The 21,390-nt window shown below is 39.2% G+C and overlaps 1 protein-coding gene across 3 annotated transcripts; it reads left to right on the top strand.

Moving 5' to 3' along the window:
- Window positions 1-711: 711 nt before the first annotated feature.
- On the top strand, window positions 712-21,237 carry LOC119742065 (protein FAM227B-like). 3 transcript variants are annotated; one of them, XM_038218081.1, is made up of 17 exons: window positions 712-816; window positions 2,392-2,577; window positions 3,885-3,993; window positions 5,653-5,796; window positions 7,406-7,426; window positions 9,070-9,182; window positions 9,873-9,977; window positions 10,384-10,482; window positions 10,854-10,958; window positions 11,458-11,584; window positions 11,934-12,065; window positions 14,256-14,464; window positions 15,314-15,468; window positions 16,146-16,223; window positions 17,151-17,295; window positions 17,640-17,687; window positions 20,075-21,237. In XM_038218081.1, exons 2-17 carry the CDS (start codon window positions 2,449-2,451, stop codon window positions 20,150-20,152), a joined length of 1,797 nt encoding a protein of 598 aa, XP_038074009.1. In that variant the 5' UTR covers window positions 712-816; window positions 2,392-2,448; the 3' UTR covers window positions 20,153-21,237. The 3 variants fall into 3 exon arrangements, with proteins under 3 accessions (XP_038074009.1, XP_038074010.1, XP_038074011.1); XM_038218082.1 differs by lacking the exon at window positions 7,406-7,426; XM_038218083.1 differs by lacking the exon at window positions 17,640-17,687.
- Window positions 21,238-21,390: the final 153 nt, after the last annotated feature.

Here is a 21,390-nt window from a genome sequence, read left to right as displayed (position 1 = left end):
GCACTTTTTCCTTGGAAACTTTGCAGTGCTTGGTGAATGAAATTGTAGCCCATGATCCAAGAACAAGAAGCAGTCAATTTTAGTTGCTATTTTGTGAAAAAAAATGTCTTTGAATCTGTCAAATCTTCCAAAGCAGTTACAATTTGCTTTAGCTATGATTTTTCTGTCTTTCTTACTTTCGTTTGAAAAGAAATATGGTTACAGAAAAAAAAGTGTGTATAATTTCTTTTTAAGCCTGAAAATATGCTTGTAACTGTGTATTGTTTTAAAATGAATTGTGTTAAATTGTGTATGCTCTACTATTTGGCATGGGGAAATAAAGCTGAACGTGATTTGGCATTACATCTGTTGTATTGTGTTGTCTTCTGTTATTGGGTTTGAGGTTGGGTTGGGGAATTAGTGACTTTATTTGTAGGTTCATGGAGTCGAGTTGGGGTCATGTACGGCTACTTCAAGCACAAAACTGACAAGTACAGTCATGGAGGTAGAATTTTCAGATTGGAAATATTTTTACCTACAATTCCAATTGAAGGAAAAATCATTGGAACTCGGGACAAACTGCGTGTTTTTACTTTTTGTTTGTTAAGGGACATGTGGTAGGGAAAACAGGTAAAAGCCGTTGTCCAAAAACATGAATGACGTTCGAACAGTCGTCGGATTTCGGAGGTAAAAATAGTCAGATACCATTTTCTACTTCAGTGAAGTTCCGTCGTAAATGCATGAGGTACCGATCAGTCAATGCAACAGCGTTCTTGACAACGATTTTTGGTGAGATTGTCGGCAGCAAAAGTGGTGGAAAATGTACAACATAAAACGGTAATTATGCAGATATTTTGGACAGGCGTACAGAGCTGCAGTTGAATGGATATCTCATTGAGACAATCGAAAATTAAAAATGTTCTGCGTAGTATCTTTTAAGGGGGAATTCGTAACCGAAGTTTTGGCAGCAGAAATTAGGCTTGTTCCACTTCCACCATGTCCACTTCCAGTTGGTTGTGTACAAAGACTATGGCGCGGGGCCAAGTTGACTAGCAATAGCATGCCCGAGTAAACTTGGGCGATCGTGTATCTTGCCTACGGAGTACGGGTCCGGTTCCAGCATTAGGGAACAAAATCCACTTTTAAATTTATTGACCTACCAGTACCAAACTAGTTGGCGACATTAAAAACATGCAGAAGATCGAGAAACATGTCGTCATAGATCGAGGGCAGGGTTTTGAAATTTTGAGGGAAATTTGGGGTAAACATAGGCCTAGGCTTACTCCTAGAAGAACTATGAATCATGCTCATGCAGAGCATCATAGTTCTAGGAGTAGGGGTAAACATGGTAAAGGACGGTGACAACGACATCGCAACACGAAAATTAAGATGGCGATCACTGCGTGATGTACCGTGAACGCGCAAGGCAAGGCACCAACCATAAACCACGTAGGAAAATCGTAATTTCTACCCCAAGAAACTGTTCAAAATTACAAAAAAAGGTGTCATTAGAATTGAGAGAAGTCCTCTTTACTTAAAATGACCTTTAATAAAGGTCATTTTTGAGTAATAAAAAGCACCCTTGACTCTAATTTGATTGAAACTAAACAGGGGCCCTACACAGGCTACAGGCTACACTACACAATCGCCATTACTTGGGCCCAACTTATGGGGTTGTGTAGTTTAGGACATCTTTTTCTTATAAGTTCGTAAAGTGTTTTTATCGTTGCAAAATGACTTTTAGTTTGCAACCTCAAGCACTATTCTTTAAGCTCTAATAATATAAAAGCCTAGTTTTCATAATTTTCAACGGTGGTTTATTTTGGACTTTCCCTTTAAACTTAAAGTTTGAAAAAATCCTCCAGAACAATGAATCAGGGAAAAAAAAAAAAACGTTCTGCAATTATATAGGCGGACGCAAGTTTGCAAGACCTTGGGTCGATGCGAGGTGAAAACAAGCGATTGGAAATGCAGCTGTACATCGCGACCCCACGTTCACCTTGGGAATGTTTTCACCATGGCTATCAATGGCGGCAATTGGGGGAATTATGAACTGAGATGAAGGTTGCGTCCTATAAAGGAAGAAAACTCTCACTTTAGGAAGTTGGGAAAACCAAAATAAAAATGCCTTGCCAGCTCGAACCAATGTCATGCGGCCTACATCAAGCCACACGTTCCCTCAAAGCGAAATTTGGGTAATTGATTATCTCATAATGCGTACTTGTATAAATGCGCATACATTTGTGCAGATGAAGTGCCGGCACAAGAACTGACAAAAAGGCAGGACCTGTTCACGGTAATACACTTCGTTAGAAAAAAAGTATACCAAAACCCAATCTGAATGGTTACTTGCATGTCATCTCATGTCATTGTGTCTCTTATAATCTACGTATTTATTTTTGTAACCTACAGATGCTAAGACTTTAAGGTTTGTCATAAGTAAGGTAAAAGCCCACAGTAGACAACGCCATGATGTCACTGGAGAGAAGTATGAGTCCGGGTTCCATGGCAACCAGTAGTATCACAAGTAGTCAGATTGACCGAGCCCGGCCACCTGGGTCACTGGAGGAGTGGTTGGAGAAACAAAATATGAAATGGGTAGGTACAACTGTTGGTGTGATGATATTACCAAAACGGAAGACATTCGGAAAGAATGTTGCATTCTGATGCTACTTTCAAAACAGAAAAAAGACAATTTTTTGGGCTTATCTTGTACCTCAGAGAGTATACTTTCATGTGGGAAGTGTAGGGAATATGTTGATAAAGTCTTTAAGAGAGATTTGTAGGCGAATGTGTGGCCAACTTAGTGAGTTTTTGCATGTCACTGCATGTTGAAGCCCTCAACCGATGTGTGACATGTACAAATTCACTAAGTTGGCCACACATTCGCCACACATCTCTTGTAAAGACTTTATCAACATATTCCTTACAGTTCTCACATGAAAGTATTCTCTCTGAGGAAGCCCAAAAAATGGGTATTTTTCCGTTTCAAAAGTAGCGTCAGGTTGCAACATTTTTTCCAGACATTCAAAGGATATTTTGCAAACACTCAAAAGCAAAACTGCCAAAATATAAAAAAGCCCATAGTACTAATGATGGCTAGGCCCTAACCATCGCTGAGAACAAACTGTTTTCTCCAATACTAAATCCGTTAAACGGCCGTGAGCCAGCTGTTGACTACATGGCCTATTTTGGGGTACAGAACCGGCAGTTGGACGCTCCCTGTGACCTATGGTCCTATGCGCGACAGATTCCATATGGGCTGCACTTTGAGGGTTGAATATGATCTGCGTTTTTTCGTGTTTTTTTTCCAGCACCAACTGGACACAAAACGTTGAACAGCTCAGTGGAGTGATGTCTGCTGTGAATTAAAAGCAGACATTTTTAGTCCATTTTATGAAATTATGACAAATGCAAATGATCCTTTGCCTTTTCTCCCAGTAATGTTTTGAACTTTTGTTAAAAAACAATAGAGTAGTGGCTTTTTTGTTTTGCTGGATTTTTTTTTGAATTAGAGAGATAATGACAACAAACATTAATGAACATTTATGATTTTTTTTTTCAGTTGTGCAATGAGAGATATTTGTGTTATTTCCTTTTCAGTGTTAAAACCTGGGCTATATGTTATGTTAAACAGATTCATAGGCTACACAAAGGACAACAGAATATGTACACTTGTGTATTTAACATAAATTACAGACACAATTCTAATTATGTTGCAATAACTATCAATGGCCATGTGAAATTGAGTGACAATGCCACTGAAAAGACAGTAAAATACATAATTTATTTATTGTGCAGGCACGGGCTAAATGCCACTCAAATTTGGATGTCATAGAGTTCCATCTATGTAGCATTGAAAGGGTTCATGAAATGTTTTGATTGTTGTGACTTTTTTTCGTCAGGAGGACTGGCCAATTATTGAGGACGATGACGGCAAGTTTGATGTGACATCAGAGAAGAACCTTCTTGGAGAAAAGGGGGATATTTTGGACACGTTACGTGATCATGCACGTATCCTTTGTTAAATTCTGTTGTTTTGAAACACATTCACAGGGTCTAGTTTGACTTTTGAGGTTTCTGTCTGAATGATCACTAAGAAGTGAGTTGTTTAAACTTAAACATTTGTCCATGGCATGTGCAACCTGGAGCAAGTTCCATCAGGAACTAAGGTTAACCATAGTTTGCTGGTAAATATATAAATAATAGTTGGACAAGTCTAGATGTCTATTTGCAACCAACCTAGTGAGGTTGGTTACATTGCTAGTTGCAATAGCCACACGCATTACACAAGGTGAGTAAAAAAACCCCCAAATGTCGGGGCCATTAATGTTTTAGTGAAGTTCTGCGTGTAGCACTTTCAAAATCTAGGATATGAAAGCTCAATTCATGAGCTTTCTTTTAGTACAAGAATCATTCAAATCACTCAAGTACTTTTTCAAGTTACAGACTTTTAAACACAACCACCGTTTTAAAGTTCTGTCCACGGATCACAAAGAGGTAAGTGTTCTTTTAGCAAAACGAAAACAAATCACATAGGTATGTTTGGGAATTGTTTTCGGTTTGCTGAAAGAATGCACACCTTTTGTGTGATCTGTGGACAGAACTTTAAAACGGTGGCTGTGTTTAAAATTCCGTAACTTAAAAAGTACGTAAGTGATTTGAATGATTCTTGTACTAAAAGAAAGCTTATGAATTAGGCTTTCATATCCTTGATTTTGAAAGTGTTACATGCAGAACTTCAATAAAATAATAGTCCCAACATTTGGGTTTCGTGTTTTTTTACTCACCCTGTATTCAGTTGCTAATGAAAAGTTTCCCGGAGCTTTGTCCGGAAGATTGCTCCGTATTTTTCCCGGACATGCTCCGGGAAAATTTTCATTAGCAACTGCTTGACTCACCAATGCTGATATTTTCATTGTGGGAAGATTGCTGGGAAGTTGTTCAAAATTCTGCAACTTACACCAGACACAATGTGCGCAACTTGTCCTGAACTTGTCCCAGATATGAATTGAGATGGGCCCTGAGACGACCTTTGAGTTGTAGTAAAGAATGTTTTGATGATCGAGTGCTGATGGAGTAAAGAAAACAGTTCAGTTTAAAGGGGCACTAGGTCCTGAAATCCCCGAAAACTTCATGTTTTGGATTGTTTACTCAGCCTATTTCAAACATCTGGTTGAAAGGAAACGAACCTAATGTCTTACCGTTCCTGAGAAAAGAGGACAATTCCCCCGTTGTTTGCATCGGACACGACGGAGTACGAATACGTTTTTCGTGTCGTTCTCAGTGTACGATATACACGTTGTGTGTCTCGTGAACAGCGGTAACCAATCACCAATGCAAAAAAAGTTGGTTTCCTTAACGTCCGCAAAAGGCGAACACTTTACGAATGAAATCACAAAACTAGCATCCAACAGCTCGAATTTATGGGGTCGCAAAAGTGGACCCCAAAATTCGTTCTCGCACGTATAATACAGGAATAACACAAAAACGCCCAGTTTTGAAAGGATAGTTGTGTGGATGTTTATATCCTACTTTTAAATAATCTGTCCGATTAACATCATCTCGTTCAAAGTGCATTTTGTAGCCCAATTAGGCTGTTCCAGGACCCAGTGTCCCTTTAAAATAATATTGTGAAATACCTTGTCAGTTTCTTAATGTATGAATGATCAGCTCTACCTATGCACATGTTGGATAACTTAGAGTCTAAACTGGACCATCTTCAAGAGCACTTAGACGTCTATGCCAGCCAGATAGTTACATCAGAGGCTCCGTCCTACCGCTGGCAAAATAATCTATTCCATTCACCAAGCGCTGGTAAGCAAACATCATGTTTTTGGTACAATAGTATACAAATAATGAATGTTTATGAGTGCAATGGCGAGAATATTTTCATGAGTTGAAAGATTGAATGTTCTATTCAACGAGGCGAAGCCGAGTTGAATGGAGCATCCCATCTTTCAATAAATCAAAATATTCTCACCATTGCACGAATGCAAAACATTCATTATTTGTTTTATATAACATCCAAGTACATCTTTGTCATTCGATTGGAGGATAAAACTTTACGAACAAACAAACTCACAAAATTGTATCATATCCACTACCTTTTCTTCAGCTTGTTCAAGGCTAGCAAAGGTTTAAAATTCAAGTCATTGACAATACTGAAAATTAACATTGTAAGTTCTTAAAATAATAATACAAAAAAAAATCATCAAGGGAACTGCATCGATTAGTCCTGCTGCAAGTCCATCACCAATTACCCCGTCCCAAGTCAAGTCACATGCTATTCAATTGAACTCTGACAAATTAAAGACGTTCCTTGTTAATTGTGCTCGTCCCCTGTTCTTTGTGACTGGACTTGCGGATTGACTTGTGACAGGACTTGTGATGGGGCTTGGGTTCAACCTGTGTCATTAGGACGCATAGGCAAGACACTTTGCCACTAATTGCTTGTTTACCAACCAGGAGTAAATGGGTACTAGTATGGATACATGTTATTACTTCATAGGCCCGATGAGTAGGGGTAATAATAACAACAACTTGAGCAAGTTATTGGTGGTTATGTATGCTTATAGTGGGGTGCCATTGTCCAATGGTTACGGTGTTCGACTCGTGTGCCGTGGTGCATGGGTTCGAATCCTGACCGTGGGAACATGATGCTTGTGCTCTTGAGCAAGGCACTTTACCATTATTGCTTCTTCCTTCGGATGGGACGTAAAGCAGTAGGTCCCGTGTGTTGTGTAATGCACGTTAAAGAACCCAGTAACACTTATCGCTAAGAGAAGGGCTTTGCCCCGGTGTTTCTGGCAGTGGCTGCAATATGCGCCGCAGCACCTTGTAAACCCTTATAAAGGTGCTACATAATGGGTCTCATATATCTCATAAACTTCATTTCCCTGTCTTTAATAACAGACGTAATTTCCAGCGCCTTGAGTACCTAATTGTTGGTAGATACTTGCACTATATAAGACTCTGTTATTATTATTATTTATTATTAGAATCATATGTAGGGGAAAACATCCCCATTCTTAAACAAAAGAAGAAAATTTGTACAAAAATGTCAAATAAAATTAATCTGTAGTTGCGTGATAAGGAAAGCTGATGGGACAGTTAGTATTGTGCAGCTAAGTTTTCTTGATCACTGTCCTTTCTGACCTTAAATATCAATAACTGGTTAATTCGTAATTTCATTTTTTACCAGATTTCCAAATTGAATGAGAAGTTTTCTAACTTTATTAAAGTTCATACAGAAACTTTTCTTTCTCATTAAACGTAATCTTCAGGAACTAAGCAGTAACCTTTTGCTCAGCTTAACTTCTTTGCAAAATGCTGATCTTTATTCTTCTTGTATGCTTTCTTTCCACTGTGTCCTAATTACTGCTTATTTAACGCTGCTTTTTTTTGCTGATGCTTCATTAACCAGGGCTGGTGGTGTATAAAGAAGGTATACAAAGCTTGACTCATACTTTTCATGAATTTTGCGTGTGTATTTTTGGAGCTTTTTTTCAGTGTGTCAACTTCCACAAACCGCAGGGAATGCACTAATGAATTTTACCAACATTAAAGGCATATAGGATCATTTGCATTTATCCAAATATAACCCAGTGAATTTTTGTCAAAAAGCTTATTTGTATTAAAGGGAAAATACAACATTTGCAAACATCAAAAAATAAAACTACCAAATCATTTTGAAATACCTTGCTGGACTGTTAGTGAATGACAGTGTAAAGCATCCTGTAAAATCATGGCACCTGGTATACTGTCATTTTCAAGAAAAGTGGTATTTTTGTATCAATTTCCAACGCTGATCGGCCGATCAGCGTTGGAAACAACTGGCTTTTTTTCAAATACTGGCCCCAATTGACCATCGCACTTGTTTGCAATCGATTACAAACCTATGAACGGGTACGAGCCAGCTAGACTGGTTCCCTGACCTTACAATTCCCCAATGTATGTAAACTGCTCTGTTTCTTCTTATATGGAGTCAGGGAACCAGACTACAGGAAAATGATCGTTTTCCTGGTTTTTATAGCATTTTCGAACCCAAAACCTCAAAAAAGTCAGTGTAACTATATTTGCTATATATTTCCAACCCCCCAATTCCATCCATTTCTGAAAATTACAGGAAAAGCAAATGATGTATATTCCCTTTAAAGATCGTACTGGTACAAATCACCATGTGAAATTATTCCGTCTGGCTTGTTGTCATTTTATTAGAAAAAAATCATGAATTGTAGGTGATTTCCAACGATCAGTCAATTGACAGATCGTTGGAAATAAAGAGTTATAATGACGAAATCGTGTTTCATGATCAAAAGGTTAAGCATGGTTTTTCACCGTTTTCTCCAAAAGTGTAATAATATCCACTGAGATGGCATTTCAACAGGTTATAGGTTTGTAACATTCTCTTTGGATTTTGATTGGTGTTATTATTGGAAACAAACAAAACACATGAAAAGCAAATGGACCCATATGCCTTTTTACTTGTTTGACATATTTTTCTTTGTGTATCAGTGTGATTCTTTATATTGTTACAACTTAACAATCGCAAGTTGAAGATGTGAAGGAATGTATCGACCTGGAGGATTCTGGGCCCAAGTTCGTGGCTCTGTTTACCGTTAGCAAAAAATCTTCGCTTAGTGTAGCAGAAAATTATGTGCTTATGGACGGTTACCCTATCTCACGGGAATGTGAAGAATTTAGGCTATTTTGGCTTTTTTACTCTTTTGGCTTGTTTAATAATAAAATATGTTTTATTCTTCTTTTTTGCACATTTTCTGTTTGTTGCACACTTGACAAATGTTGTGGTGTGTAGTTTTGCACCCTGGTTTCGGCACAAACACTTTCAACTTTACAAATTTCTGCTTGTTGATCTGAAAAGAATGCTCATCTTTTTACTCATATTATGTCATTGATGGCTTATATCACTTCAGAAAAAGCCTTTTTGGAAATACGACACAAAATAGAGCTTTTTACAAAAATTTCTCTTTTTTTAAATTTTTCGATTTAAAATGTCTTCTGAAATTTGTCTTCAAATCTTGATCTAAAGTTTGACAACACTGACGTTGTTCAATTGGATTATTTTAGTGATGGAGAAGGCATTAGAGTCCAATGCAGTGAAGGCCAGTCAACGACAACGGAAAGACAAGACCAAGGAAATGAGAGCTCTTATCTTAGGCAGTAAAGCAAGAAGTGTGGAGGTAAAGTAATGGTCAAGCAGTCTGTACGTTGTTTCATTTACATCCTTTTACAATGGCATTCTTAAGTTGCACCAAACCAGATTAAGAAGATTTGAATTACGTACATGAAAAGTAGGACAATAGTGCTCAAAATCTAAAGACGGGTGCTTAACAGCTAGCCTGATGAAGTTTTAGCCCAGTGAATGGTGTATATCCCGAGAAAACAATATTCTAGGATCTTGATTTTAATTCAAAAGTTGCAAAGTCATGTTTTGAATTGCACCCGAAATCAGCATCCGGGACACGTTCTCATTCAGCTGATTGCAGCTATGCGATGTCACGCACTGAACCGACAAATAATAGCAATCGCGGGTGCGTGTGTCGTGTCGACGCTTGTGCGCACCCATGCACAGATTCGCCGAATTACAAACAAACTTGTAACGGAAATTTCCACAAGTGTGTCACTTGACGCATCTTTGGAAATGGCCTACTTTTATTGTTTTTTTCAAAATGATAGCATGCCAAAAATAATGAATAATTTCACAGAGAGTTTATTAATATTACTATCTTTAAACCAAGTAAGCTGTTCAACAAATATTTTCGGTTACTTTTTGGATAGCTACAGATGATATTCTCTACCTTTAAAAGTTCTATCATGGACATTACAAATGCTTGAATGATCGCTACTTGTTTATTTTTTTTTCTTGACAGACAACCACCTTCCCAGGGTTCAGTAGGAAAGAGTTGACGGAGTTACCGCATGGGTTAGAAGCACCACAGATACTGGACAGAATCACCAAGGCACAGGACTTTAATGTAAACACCCTGGTTCTTATGGCATCTTAAAATTTATTGCTGTGGATTTATTTGGCAAGCTTGTATCAGATTAATTGTGAAATAAATTGTAACTTAAAAAAAAAATCAAACTTAAATTAAATTTCAAAATAATTGGTCACAAAATTTGAAGGGAATGTAAATTTTATGTCACTTATTTTAGAACTTATTTTTTTATAAAATATTCTAAAACAGTGTATTCACTGAACCTTTTATGTGTAAATTATGCATTTCAGGAGTCTAAAATTGAGATGTCAGTTTGCATTAACCATGGCTTTGATGTGTCAAACATTTTGGTTCATTTCACGATGTGACAAACATTTTATAAGTTGATTAAACTTTAACTTCATTTTTTGTTGACTAAGCTTTCCCATGTACTTTTCTCCAGTCTGGTTTTAGTAAATTCTGGAAGAAGTTGTTTCTATCGGAAGCCTCGGTGGCTGTCATGCAGGACGCTTTCTGGTGGTTCTTCATCCAAGAATATGAGGTGAGTAGATTATATCTAGTGGTGGGAAAAATCAGAGATTTCAAAATCCGATTTTCCTAAGTTTTTTTCAAACCAAATTTAACGGTTATCCGATTTCACTGGCAGTTCCATTCAGCTCACACCTGGTTGGTGTCGAATATCTGGTTTTCAAAATCCAAACCAAATAGTGGAAATTCAAACCGAATTTACAAATATCCGGATATTAATTCCACCACTAATTATATCTACAAAGGTTTGTACAATTCAGGGTTATCCTTTTAAAAAAAAATGAATGTGTTCTTTAAATGTGCCGCAAACTATAATCTGCATCATAAACACATTTTTGTAGATGATATTAGTTTTATTTACCTTGATTTTTTTTTTGTTCGCAGCCTAAACGTAAGGCAGAGCAGAACAAGGTATTCAACAGGATCGCTGATAGCTTTGTAGCGCTCTTCACTAGCGTCAACCCAGACATCAAAGATAAATTCTTTGCTGTAAGTTAGAAACCGTGTCGGCCTGTCGGCCTTAAATTCTTGTATAAGTGGTGTTGTCCATACTGTTTGTTTGATCAAATTTGTGGAAGAGTTTAGACAATGCATGCCCTGTTTGATGTTAATAACATATCATTGGGCCCCTACATATTTCATAGGAAACTTATCAATCCTACATTTCATTATCATGAGGGTCAACAAAATGTAAAGAAATTGACTTTGGGGGATTTGAACCCGTGAACTTCAAAACACTGTACTGGCGCTCTACCAACTGAGCTATCCTATATTTGTTAAGTCACTATTTATATCAGATGTGAACCAGCCAACTGACCCCGGCAAGCTTGGTTGATTGGTTAGCCATCTGCACTAGTTAGCAGGAGGTCATGGATTCGAGTCCTACCCGAGTAAACCTCGGACAACATTGAGAACCCAGTGTTTATGAAATTGGAATGGTGAAGGGCAAAGCCTAATATTGAACTCTAGTTTCAACTTTTCCTTTCAGGTGTACTCAGATTGCCTGGCTCAGTCCATATTCGCTGGTTATTGGGAAGCGTTCATTGATTCACACAAGACGTTTGATGCAAATTTCAAGCAGAAAGTAGCAACACTCTGCAGTGAATGGGTGGCAGGTAACACACCTTTTCTTATCTAAGTTTGTTTTACCTTTTTTTTTCCATGGTGACCATCTCCAGACTTTTTGAAAGCAAAAGTTGAAAACAAATTGCTTAAAATTGTTTCATGCAGGACATGTTTAACACTGTGGCTGCTGTAATGTGGGATATGACATGGCTTCTGTTTTTTTACACCAAATGGGCGCTTGGACCGGAGGCGAAGATTAGCATGTCTGGTAATGGGCTCCGAATGTAAACTAGAGAGGGCACTTTTCGACCGCTTTTGAAAGCTCCAGTGGGGGACACACTGCATGCGCGTACTGGTTCAAGGTTTGCTTGTTTATTTGGATTCTTGTGCCTGTTGTAGGTATCAAGCCTGGTCCGGATGCTTGGAGTCATTGGGATATCAAGCGACTTCAACCGAAGAGCATGAACAAAGAGAAGGAGGAAGATAAGAAGAAAGTAGTGCTGATGAAAGAGGGAAAGATCAACAAAGAAGGTGAGGACTAGATCAGCCTGGTAAACAGAGGTTATACCATGTAAGGTGTCAACCCTACTCCCCACTCCACCCCACCCCACCCCACCCCACCCCAACACCAACCGTGGCAGAGTAGAACAAGAAGTAGTGTTGATGAAAGAGGGAAAGATCAACAAAGAAGGTGAGGACTAGATCAGCCTGGTATACAGAGGTTATACCGTGTAAGGTGTCAACCCTACTCCCCACTCCACCCCACCCCACCCCACCCCAACACCACCCCAACACCACCCGTGGCAGAGTAGAACAAGAAGTAGTGTTGATGAAAGAGGGAAAGATCAACAAAGAAGGTGAGGACTAGATCAGCCTGGTATACAGAGGTTATACCGTGTAAGGTGTCAACCCTACTCCCCACTCCACCCCACCCCACCCCACCCCACCCCAACACCACCCCAACACCACCCGTGGCAGAGTAGAACAAGAAGTAGTGTTGATGAAAGAGGGAAAGATCAACAAAGAAGGTGAGGACTAGATCAGCCTGGTATACAGAGGTTATACCGTGTAAGGTGTCAACCCTACTCCCCACTCCACCCCACCCCACCCCACCCCAACACCACCCCAACACCAACCGTGGCAGAGTAGAACAAGAAGTAGTGTTGATGAAAGAGGGAAAGATCAACAAAGAAGGTGAGGACTAGATCAGCCTGGTATACAGAGGTTATACCGTGTAAGGTGTCAACCCTACTCCCCACTCCACCCCACCCCACCCCACCCCAACACCACCCCAACACCACCCGTGGCAGAGTAGAACAAGAAGTAGTGTTGATGAATGAGGGAAAGATCAACAAAGAAGGTGAGGACTAAATCAGCCTGGTATACAGAGAATAGACAAGTGTAGCCGCCTCTCAACACCACCCCACCCCACCCACCACACCCCACCCCACTCCACCCCACCCCACCCCACCCCAACATCACCCCAACACCACCCGTGGCAGAGTAGAACAAGAAGTAGTGCTGATGAAAGAGGGAAAGATCAACAAAGAAGGTGAGGACTAAATCAGCCTGGTATACAGAAAATAGACAGGTGTAGCCTCCTGCCCACTCCAACCCCACTCCCACCCCACCCCACCCCACCCCACCCCATCACCACCCCTGGCAGAAGAAAGTGGAAGAAGAAAATAGAAACAGAAAGTAGTGCTTATGAAAGAGGGAAAGATCAACAAAGAAGGTGAGGACTAGATCAGACTGGTATACAGAGAATAGACAAGTGTAGCCGCCTCACCACTCCTCCCCACTCCACCCCACCACACCCCACCCCAACACCACCCGTGGCAGAGTAGAACAAGAAGTAGGGTTGATGAATGAAGGCAAGAGCAAAACCAGAGAATAGCAGATTGACTGGTGTAGATACACCAGAGCAGGGCGGATTGCAGTAATGGTCTTAAAGTTGCCTATGCGTGTTAGACGGTCTTGAAGCTCTGACTGACAGTCTGTCTAAACCCAGTCTAAGTGTTAAGACAGTCTTAAACTAGTTAGCCTGAGTTAGGCTGCATCCGAATCAGCTGTCTAGAGCTAGGTCTAGGTCTGCGCCCATTGAAAATACGCGGGGACGCGCTGACAATAGACGTAGCCGTAGCTCTGGAAGCCCATTTCGGACACAGCCTAAGGCTGGCTTAAAACAGTCTGTAGTTGGGATTTTCTATTATTCATTTGTCTTGAAATATGTGTCCCTTGAAATACTTGTCCCTAGAATGGCTTTTCAGTTGATAGGTATTGCTGATTTGTGAATCTGTCAATCAGAGCCATCTTTTCACCCTATGTGAAGGCTGGACGGCATTTGCTCGGAGCCTTTTCTTAAGTTGCGATTATGTGATAATCTTGCAGTTTTGTACCGTAGTACGGACGTATGCGGATATTTTGCGAAGTGCACCATCATGCACATCGCATCTCGCACTGTTGCTGTAATTATGAAACGTTTGGTGCTTTTTTCCGCCAACCTATTTTCTGTCCTGAATGATAATTTCTACCTTCAGATTTCCTGAGTTAATTCTCTTCTTTTTATTTCTCTTGTAGCCCCGTACCATGAGTAGCTTTTAGCCTTGTTCAGGGCACGTATGCACAAAAAAAATTATGAATTGCTTGTGATTTATGAGACCAGATGTGTGATTCACAATTTCAGTCACTGTTACATATTTTTTTTTTATTCGTATCTAGCTGATTTCTCTGTCAGCGTTGATGTTCCTGATGATGATGAGCTAGTGTCGGAGGGGACCAACATGGCTGGCCTATCTCGTGAAGTCACTCTGATGACCAATAAGAGCCTTCGATTCCAGCCGACGACCGCCGGCATGACCGGTGCCCAGTCGGGTTTGATGAACACGACTAGGATGGTGCTACCTCCTGTACCGCCAATGCAGGAAGAGGTTAGAGATGTTGCTATATTTAGCAAATTTGTGCATTTATGAATTTCTAAAAAACACCATCTTCTTCCATTAACTTTGGCACTTTTTCAATACTGAAATGAATCAGTCAAGTTTAAAGGTAAAGTAGATCATTTGTAATTTGTATATTTTCTTTGTTTGAAGCAACAAAAGTGCTCAAAATCTAAGACGGGTGCTTAACAAAAAACCTGATGACGTATTAGGTCTGTTAATGCTGTATATTCCAAGAAAACAATATATTGCAGAATCTCGATTTCAATTCAAAAGTCATATTTTGCCAGTTGCAGCTATGCGATGTCATGCACTGAACTGACGAATAATAGCAACTGTGCACGCATGTATGTTGTTCTGAATGATTGCAATAGGGAAACTTTCAACAACTTGTACTTGTAGTTGGATTATGTAGCTATGTATACAGGTGTCATTTCTACACCAGAAAAAAATTTCCACTTACCGAACTAGTTAGCAACATTTAAAACCAACACGACTTTCTTGGATAGAGGGCAGGGTTTTGGATTTTTTTTGGGTAAAACGATGATGAAGACGACAAAATGCAACACGAAAATATAGATGGCGATCGCTACGACACATCATGAATGCATAAAACCATGTTGATTTGCATGCCATCAACTGTAATTTGCGTAAGAAAACTGCTTTTCTACCAAAAGATAAACATTTGAACATTACCAAAAAAATGTGGTCATTAGAATTAAGAGAAGTCTGTTTGGGTTGCAGAAGTTATTTTGGAATGAAAAAAAACCGTGATGTTTCTGAGAATATTCTACTTATAACACAACTTACCGGTTTCATGCAATTTATCTCCTTCTGCAGTCTCATCCTATGGGTCCGGGACCAGACTTTGAGCGAGTACTGTTTAACATCCAGGGCCGTAGTCCACTTATCGCCCATTATCTCTACATGAAGGATCTGGCTGGCAATGAACACATTGGACGTAATGTCCGCAGGACGGAGGTCGCCAAAATGCCATATCCTTGGAATTTTTTTTTCTCCAATAGTTTATTTTTAGTTATTAGTATTCTAGGCAAGGGCCGGTGGATTCCTTTTTTATTTTCCATCCCTCCCCCCAAATGTCTAGAATGCACCTTTTAACACTTTAAAAATTTGAAAAGGACAGCGTAATAACTATGTTAGTTTAATAGGGGGGGGGGGAGTGCTGCATATAACAGATTACAGATAACAACATTTTCAGATGAAAATATCTGACCTAAGATGTGAAAAGTCATCAACATCTTTAAATGAAAAAGAGACATCTTTATCATTGATAAGGAAAGTGAAAATTGTGACCAAACCCAACAAAATGAGTCGGAAGTCGCAAAAGCTACTTTTGAGTAATACAGACCCATAAACAAATCTAGTACAATATATATGAATTTGAACTGTCAATGTTCCCACCTATATCAGGATGTCACATTGAGTGATATATACCACAATAAAGTGCTGAATTTGCTCTTTCCAATGCATAAGAAAAACTACAATGTGAAAAAAAGTGTCCTTAAGACTAAATTCACAAATGTGATGGAATCTGAAAGAACACTGGAAAAAAGTACATTGCTATCACAAAATCTAACTTTTTAAGGGTTTTTTTTGGCAAGAATTATATCCAAAGAAGCAACTTTGATTGTTTGCTTAAACTTGGAATTACTCCTCCAGCTCTGACCTATCGTGAAGTCATCAAAGACACGCAGCGAATGAAGAAATCACTCAATGCAGAATATCAAAAGTGAGTACATGTCCAAGGAAATATGTAGTAAAAGTCTGCCCCGAGCCCATATGGCTCATCAGGATGGTGTTTCTATTCCCCCTGGATGGGATGCCAGTCCATTGCAGGTTACTCCCTAGCTAATGCTGGTACCCATTTATACTCCTGGGTGGAGAGAGGCAAGTGGTGAAGTGGCTTGCCCAAGGACACAGCACACGACCAGCAGCTGGATTCTAACCCCTGAGCCTTCGGTCAGAGTACCACGCGCCTGCAACCCGCGCCTGCAACCGTATATCCCATAGTGGTGTTTGCTTGCAGTATGCTACAGATACAGAGTAACGAACGCTAACCACTAGGCCATGCCCCCAAGGAAAGATGTACGCTATGAGTAATCACGGTGTGTGGGTGATATAGGGACCATTGCAAGCTGTACTCGGGATATTTCTTGTCAAGTTCATTTTTACTGGTCACCCTAAGTCCTGCACCTATCCTGGATGTGTAGATTGGTGCTCAAAGTATTGTAATCTGAAGGTCATAAAGTGTTTATTTGTCACATTGGAAAAATCTGGTTCATAAGAAATGTGCTCTTATAAGGGATGCATATTGTTAGGAGTGTAGTAATAGAGGCCATCGCAAGTCCTTACAAGTCAAACACTGGTCATGATCACACGTCATCCTGCCTTAGTTAAGTTCATTATCACTATTCAAATGGACTGTGACAAAGGCATTCCTTTGTCATTGTTCATCTCCTAATACCGAGTTACTTCCAAATGGACTTGTGAATTGACTTTAACCAGACACAAGTGAATCAAATTGTGATAAACATTGACTGGAACTTTGTTTAGAAATCCCTCTTGATAACAACTCTGCTCTTGCAAGGGGATCATGAGATATGCAACTGATTATTTTTGATGATGTGATGTTGACACCTTTTTGTTTTAATTTTAGGATCAAAGAGGAGCTAGCGCGTGAGATGGCAGCCATTGAGAAACAGAAGAGAGAACAGACGCGGGAGATTGAGCAGCTGAAACAGAAGATATTACTCCGAAATGTGGACGTCAAGATACTGAGTGAAAAGATCTTAGATATGAGGGTGAGTTGAGGAATAAACAATTAAGGGTTCAGGATATTTATTTATTTCATTTAGTTGAGATGAAAATATTATTTCCAAAAAAGAGTACAAGAAATAATTGTCCATATTTTCCCATTTCTGAAAAGGATGTTCTTCTACATTGGGCAACGTTACTCAAAGATTATGTTTAAATCAAAACTGTTCTGTTTTAATTATCACGATTATTTTTCCATATCATCTTGCCCTCTTCAAATGAAATCAACTTATGTGTGCTGAAAGATGTTTGATTTTTATTTGCATTGCACTTAATATTTTAATGTTAATTTTATTTTCTTCCTTGTTACGCTCAATTTTGGCCAAATAAGGGCAAGGATGGAATCATGACATTACTAAAGGAAGCAGCTGGATATGAGGTTTGATGAGTCTAATAACATCAAATCATCAATCTTTACAGGCACGGTTCTAAAGGGGGCTACTAGGGCCATAGTCCACACAAAGTGAAAGTTAGTGTTGATGTATCTGACAGGATATTTTGCTGACTTAACCAATGGAGATGAGATGAGATAGTCCCAACCACCCAAAATTTTAAATTGGGTTTTGCTCATAAAAGTTGGTTGTGAAAACCGCTGCTACATCAGACTCGAACTGGCCAGCTGACCCTGGCAATCTCGGTGGTTGAGTGGCAAGACATCTGCACTATAAGCAGGAGGTTGTGGGTTCGAGTTGCACCGGCGTAAGCTTGTGATTTTTTTGGCAAAACCCAGTATAAGGCTTACATCTCTCCGACGCAAATTCCATCTCCTAAAGAACACCCTAAATTTGTCCTATAAAAAAAAAATTATAAAAGGTATTTTTTAAATGTTTCTTTAAAATGCAATGAAGTTATCCTAAATCACATTTTGAAAATATCCTAAATCACATTTTGAAAATAGATAACCTTTAAAAATATACATTTTGAAACTTTAGAACTGTGCCTGTTTCCCCCCCCCACAAAATCCTTAATCCAATCCTACATCTATACTAACTGAACATGTTTTTTTTAGTGCATTTTGGCAGTATGCATTTTGGGTTTGCAGTTTTTTGCCAGCAGGGGCCAGTATGGGGGCTTCATCACCAAGTCATGCATGGGCAGCATATTGATTGAATGCCATACTGTTGTCATCAAAAGTTGTCTTTGCTATAATTATTTCATTGAAGAATGTAGCGATTGTCTGAATTCTAAATGATGTGTTGTAGGATTCCTGATTCCCCAAATGTTATCATATCACATAGCAGGGTTGTCATGTCGTGATACATTTGGCAATGCATAAGCGGATCTTTTGTTATAAAAATGCATGAAGGGTATGAGCATCTGTAAAGGTTAGCAGGGGAGAGATGCGGGATGGAGGGAAACGAAGGGATGGGGAATATCAGCCACATTCTCCTTCAGTATGGAGATGCTTAAAGCTATAGTCCAGCATTTGCAGCCATCCGAAAAGTAACTGGCGTAATTATTGTTCAAAAACAAACTTGGTTGAAAGATAGTAAGGGAACTAAACTCCCTGTGAAATTATTCTTTCTAGCAAGCTGTCATTTTGAAGTAATCAACGAAAGAAGGCCTTTCCAACGGTGCGTCTCAAGACGCACCGTAGGAAAATTTAAATTAGTAGTTCGTTTGTTATTCGGCGAAGCGCGCGCAAGCATTGGCACGACGCACTCGAGCGCGCAGTTGCTATAATTCGTCGGATCAGTGCACGACGTCGCGTATAGCTGCAATTCAAAACAATTCAAAACATGATTCAGTAACTTTTGATTTGAAATTGAGATCCTAAAATGCTGTTTTTCTCGGAATATGCAGCTGAAGCTTAGCTGAAACTTCATCAGGTTAGTTGTTCAGTATCCTTCATTAGATTTTGAACACTTTTGTTGCTTCAAACGAACAAAATGCACAAATTACAAATGATGGACTATATCTTTAAACAAGAGTGGTGCTCAAGCTGGGTGGTGTGGTAGATATGTTCAGTTGATGTAGCTATGTTAATGCTTCGCCATGTAGCAGGATATGCAAGATTGCATGTGCTAATTACCCAGCATATGGAGTGTACTTTACCCATCTTATATTCAAACGGCAGGTGATTTTTTTTAAAGCAAAACTGTAACATTTTAGATGTGTGAAGAAACTCTGTGTGATCAATTTTTAGCTAACTTGTGTGAGTAGATAGGTAGAATATTAACATGTATGCCAGCTAACAAAGGCAATGAGCATGATGACATCATTCGTTTGTATATTTTTTTTAATAGACTCTTTTACAAATGTTTTAAGTCGTACGTTGTGCAGTTTTGTTGATGCAAATCAATGGGAGACGTTTGAGACGTTGGTGGCAGCAAACACACCAGTCCTTTTTCCATTGTTTGCGTCATGTTGAGCATGCGCGCTTTAGCTTAAACACGACGTAAACAATTGAAAAGGATCGGTGTGTTTGCTGCCACCAACATCTCAAAAGTCTCCCATATTGGCATTTATTCTTGACAAGAAAAAAAAATCCAACCATTTTTAGTTGACATTCACTGCTAAGCTGAATTTTTTTACAGTTTTCTATGGGAAAACAATGCCATAAACAGAAAAATCACTGGTTTTACGTGATTTTTTTGTCTTTGAGAAAGGTCTTGCTGGAGACCGAAACTTTAGGCCAGCTAAATTTGTTGATTTTTTTTTCCTGTTAGGTGCAGGGCATTACAAATGGATTGGGCTCATTACCAGTTTGAAGATGCCTCCGGTCGGAAGTTCCCTTCTCATATTTCGTTCTTTTCCCACCAACAGGAAAGACAAGTTTTGCCAAACAAGAGGACTGGTAGTGGCTACAGCTCATCATCAGATGAAGATGACGACGATAAGTGATGCCTTCCATTGTAAAATATTGGACATCCAGCCAAAAGGCTATGGAGATGAAGATTAAACTCAGATTACAAGTTGCATCTTAGTCTTCCATTGTAACAAGCGAGTGCACAATAAACTCTGGCCCGGTTCCGGAATGTCTCACTTCATATGCAAATAGATGCCCATGCGCATCGATCGAGACAAAGGGGCATGTTCCGAAAAGTTTCGCCAAGAGTGCATTTACTGACGACGGCATTGCATTTGGTCAATTTTTGGTCAATTGGTAGTTAAATTTTATGGGAAACTTAGGGGGCCCGTTTTTGGTCAATTTTCCGGGGACCGACCGACCACGAAGTGACATGAAGAAGCTCCTGTCAGAGCTTAAAAAGAAACAGTCTAAAATAATGGCAATGGACAGATGGTTACTAAAACTCATCATCATCTGATAAACACTACGAAGGTGAAGAGAGACATTCTGTTGATGATCAGCATGCTAGTCTAAACTAGGACACTTAGAGGCATGTAATAACACCGCTCAAAATCCAAGGAAGAATTTTCAAAACCTAACCTGTTGAAGTTTTGGCTCGTTGGATACTACACTTTGAGAAAACAGGGAAAAATTATGCACAACCTTTCGATCACGAAACACGATTTTGTCATTATAAGTCTTTATTCCAAAAATCAGTCAATTGACTTATCGTTGGAAATCACCTACATTTCTTGATTTCTTCTTATTGTCAGCAAGCCAGAAGGAATAATTTAACGGTATTTAATACCAGCCAAGTCTTCTCCAATCTTTACTTTTGAAGAGGCATGATTTTAGTCAGAAATGATGATTGATACAGACTACAGACAATATGACCCAGAAATCACTTCAGACATTTTCACATATTTATGTGTATATAAAAGATGTACATTTTTATTGTAAATTTTGTATAGAGTGACGAAAGCAGTTTGTATCAGCTAAAATTATAACAAGTTGTAATTTAGAAATTGAGGCTAAATGTGTTGGTTTTTGGTGTTGATTAAACGCACTTTGTGTTGAGAAAATTTCCTGGATTACCCCTCCATTTTCTTGCCCTGAATTGTTATTATTTGATAATAAACACCTCAAAAAAAGAAAGTCCACACTCATTGCAGGGGCATAATTTTGAATATGATGTCTGAATTTAACGTCATTTATATAGACCTTTGGGAATTTTGTTAGCTACCAAAGTCTGTAAATCGTCCAAGATTGACAACGGTTCATGAAAACTGAT

Source organism: Patiria miniata, unplaced genomic scaffold, assembly GCF_015706575.1.
Source record: "Patiria miniata isolate m_02_andy unplaced genomic scaffold, ASM1570657v1 HiC_scaffold_5, whole genome shotgun sequence".
Taxonomy (NCBI): Eukaryota; Metazoa; Echinodermata; class Asteroidea; order Valvatida; family Asterinidae; genus Patiria; species Patiria miniata.
Note: the sequence above shows the minus strand (reverse complement) of the source record. Positions and strands in the feature narration are given on the sequence as shown.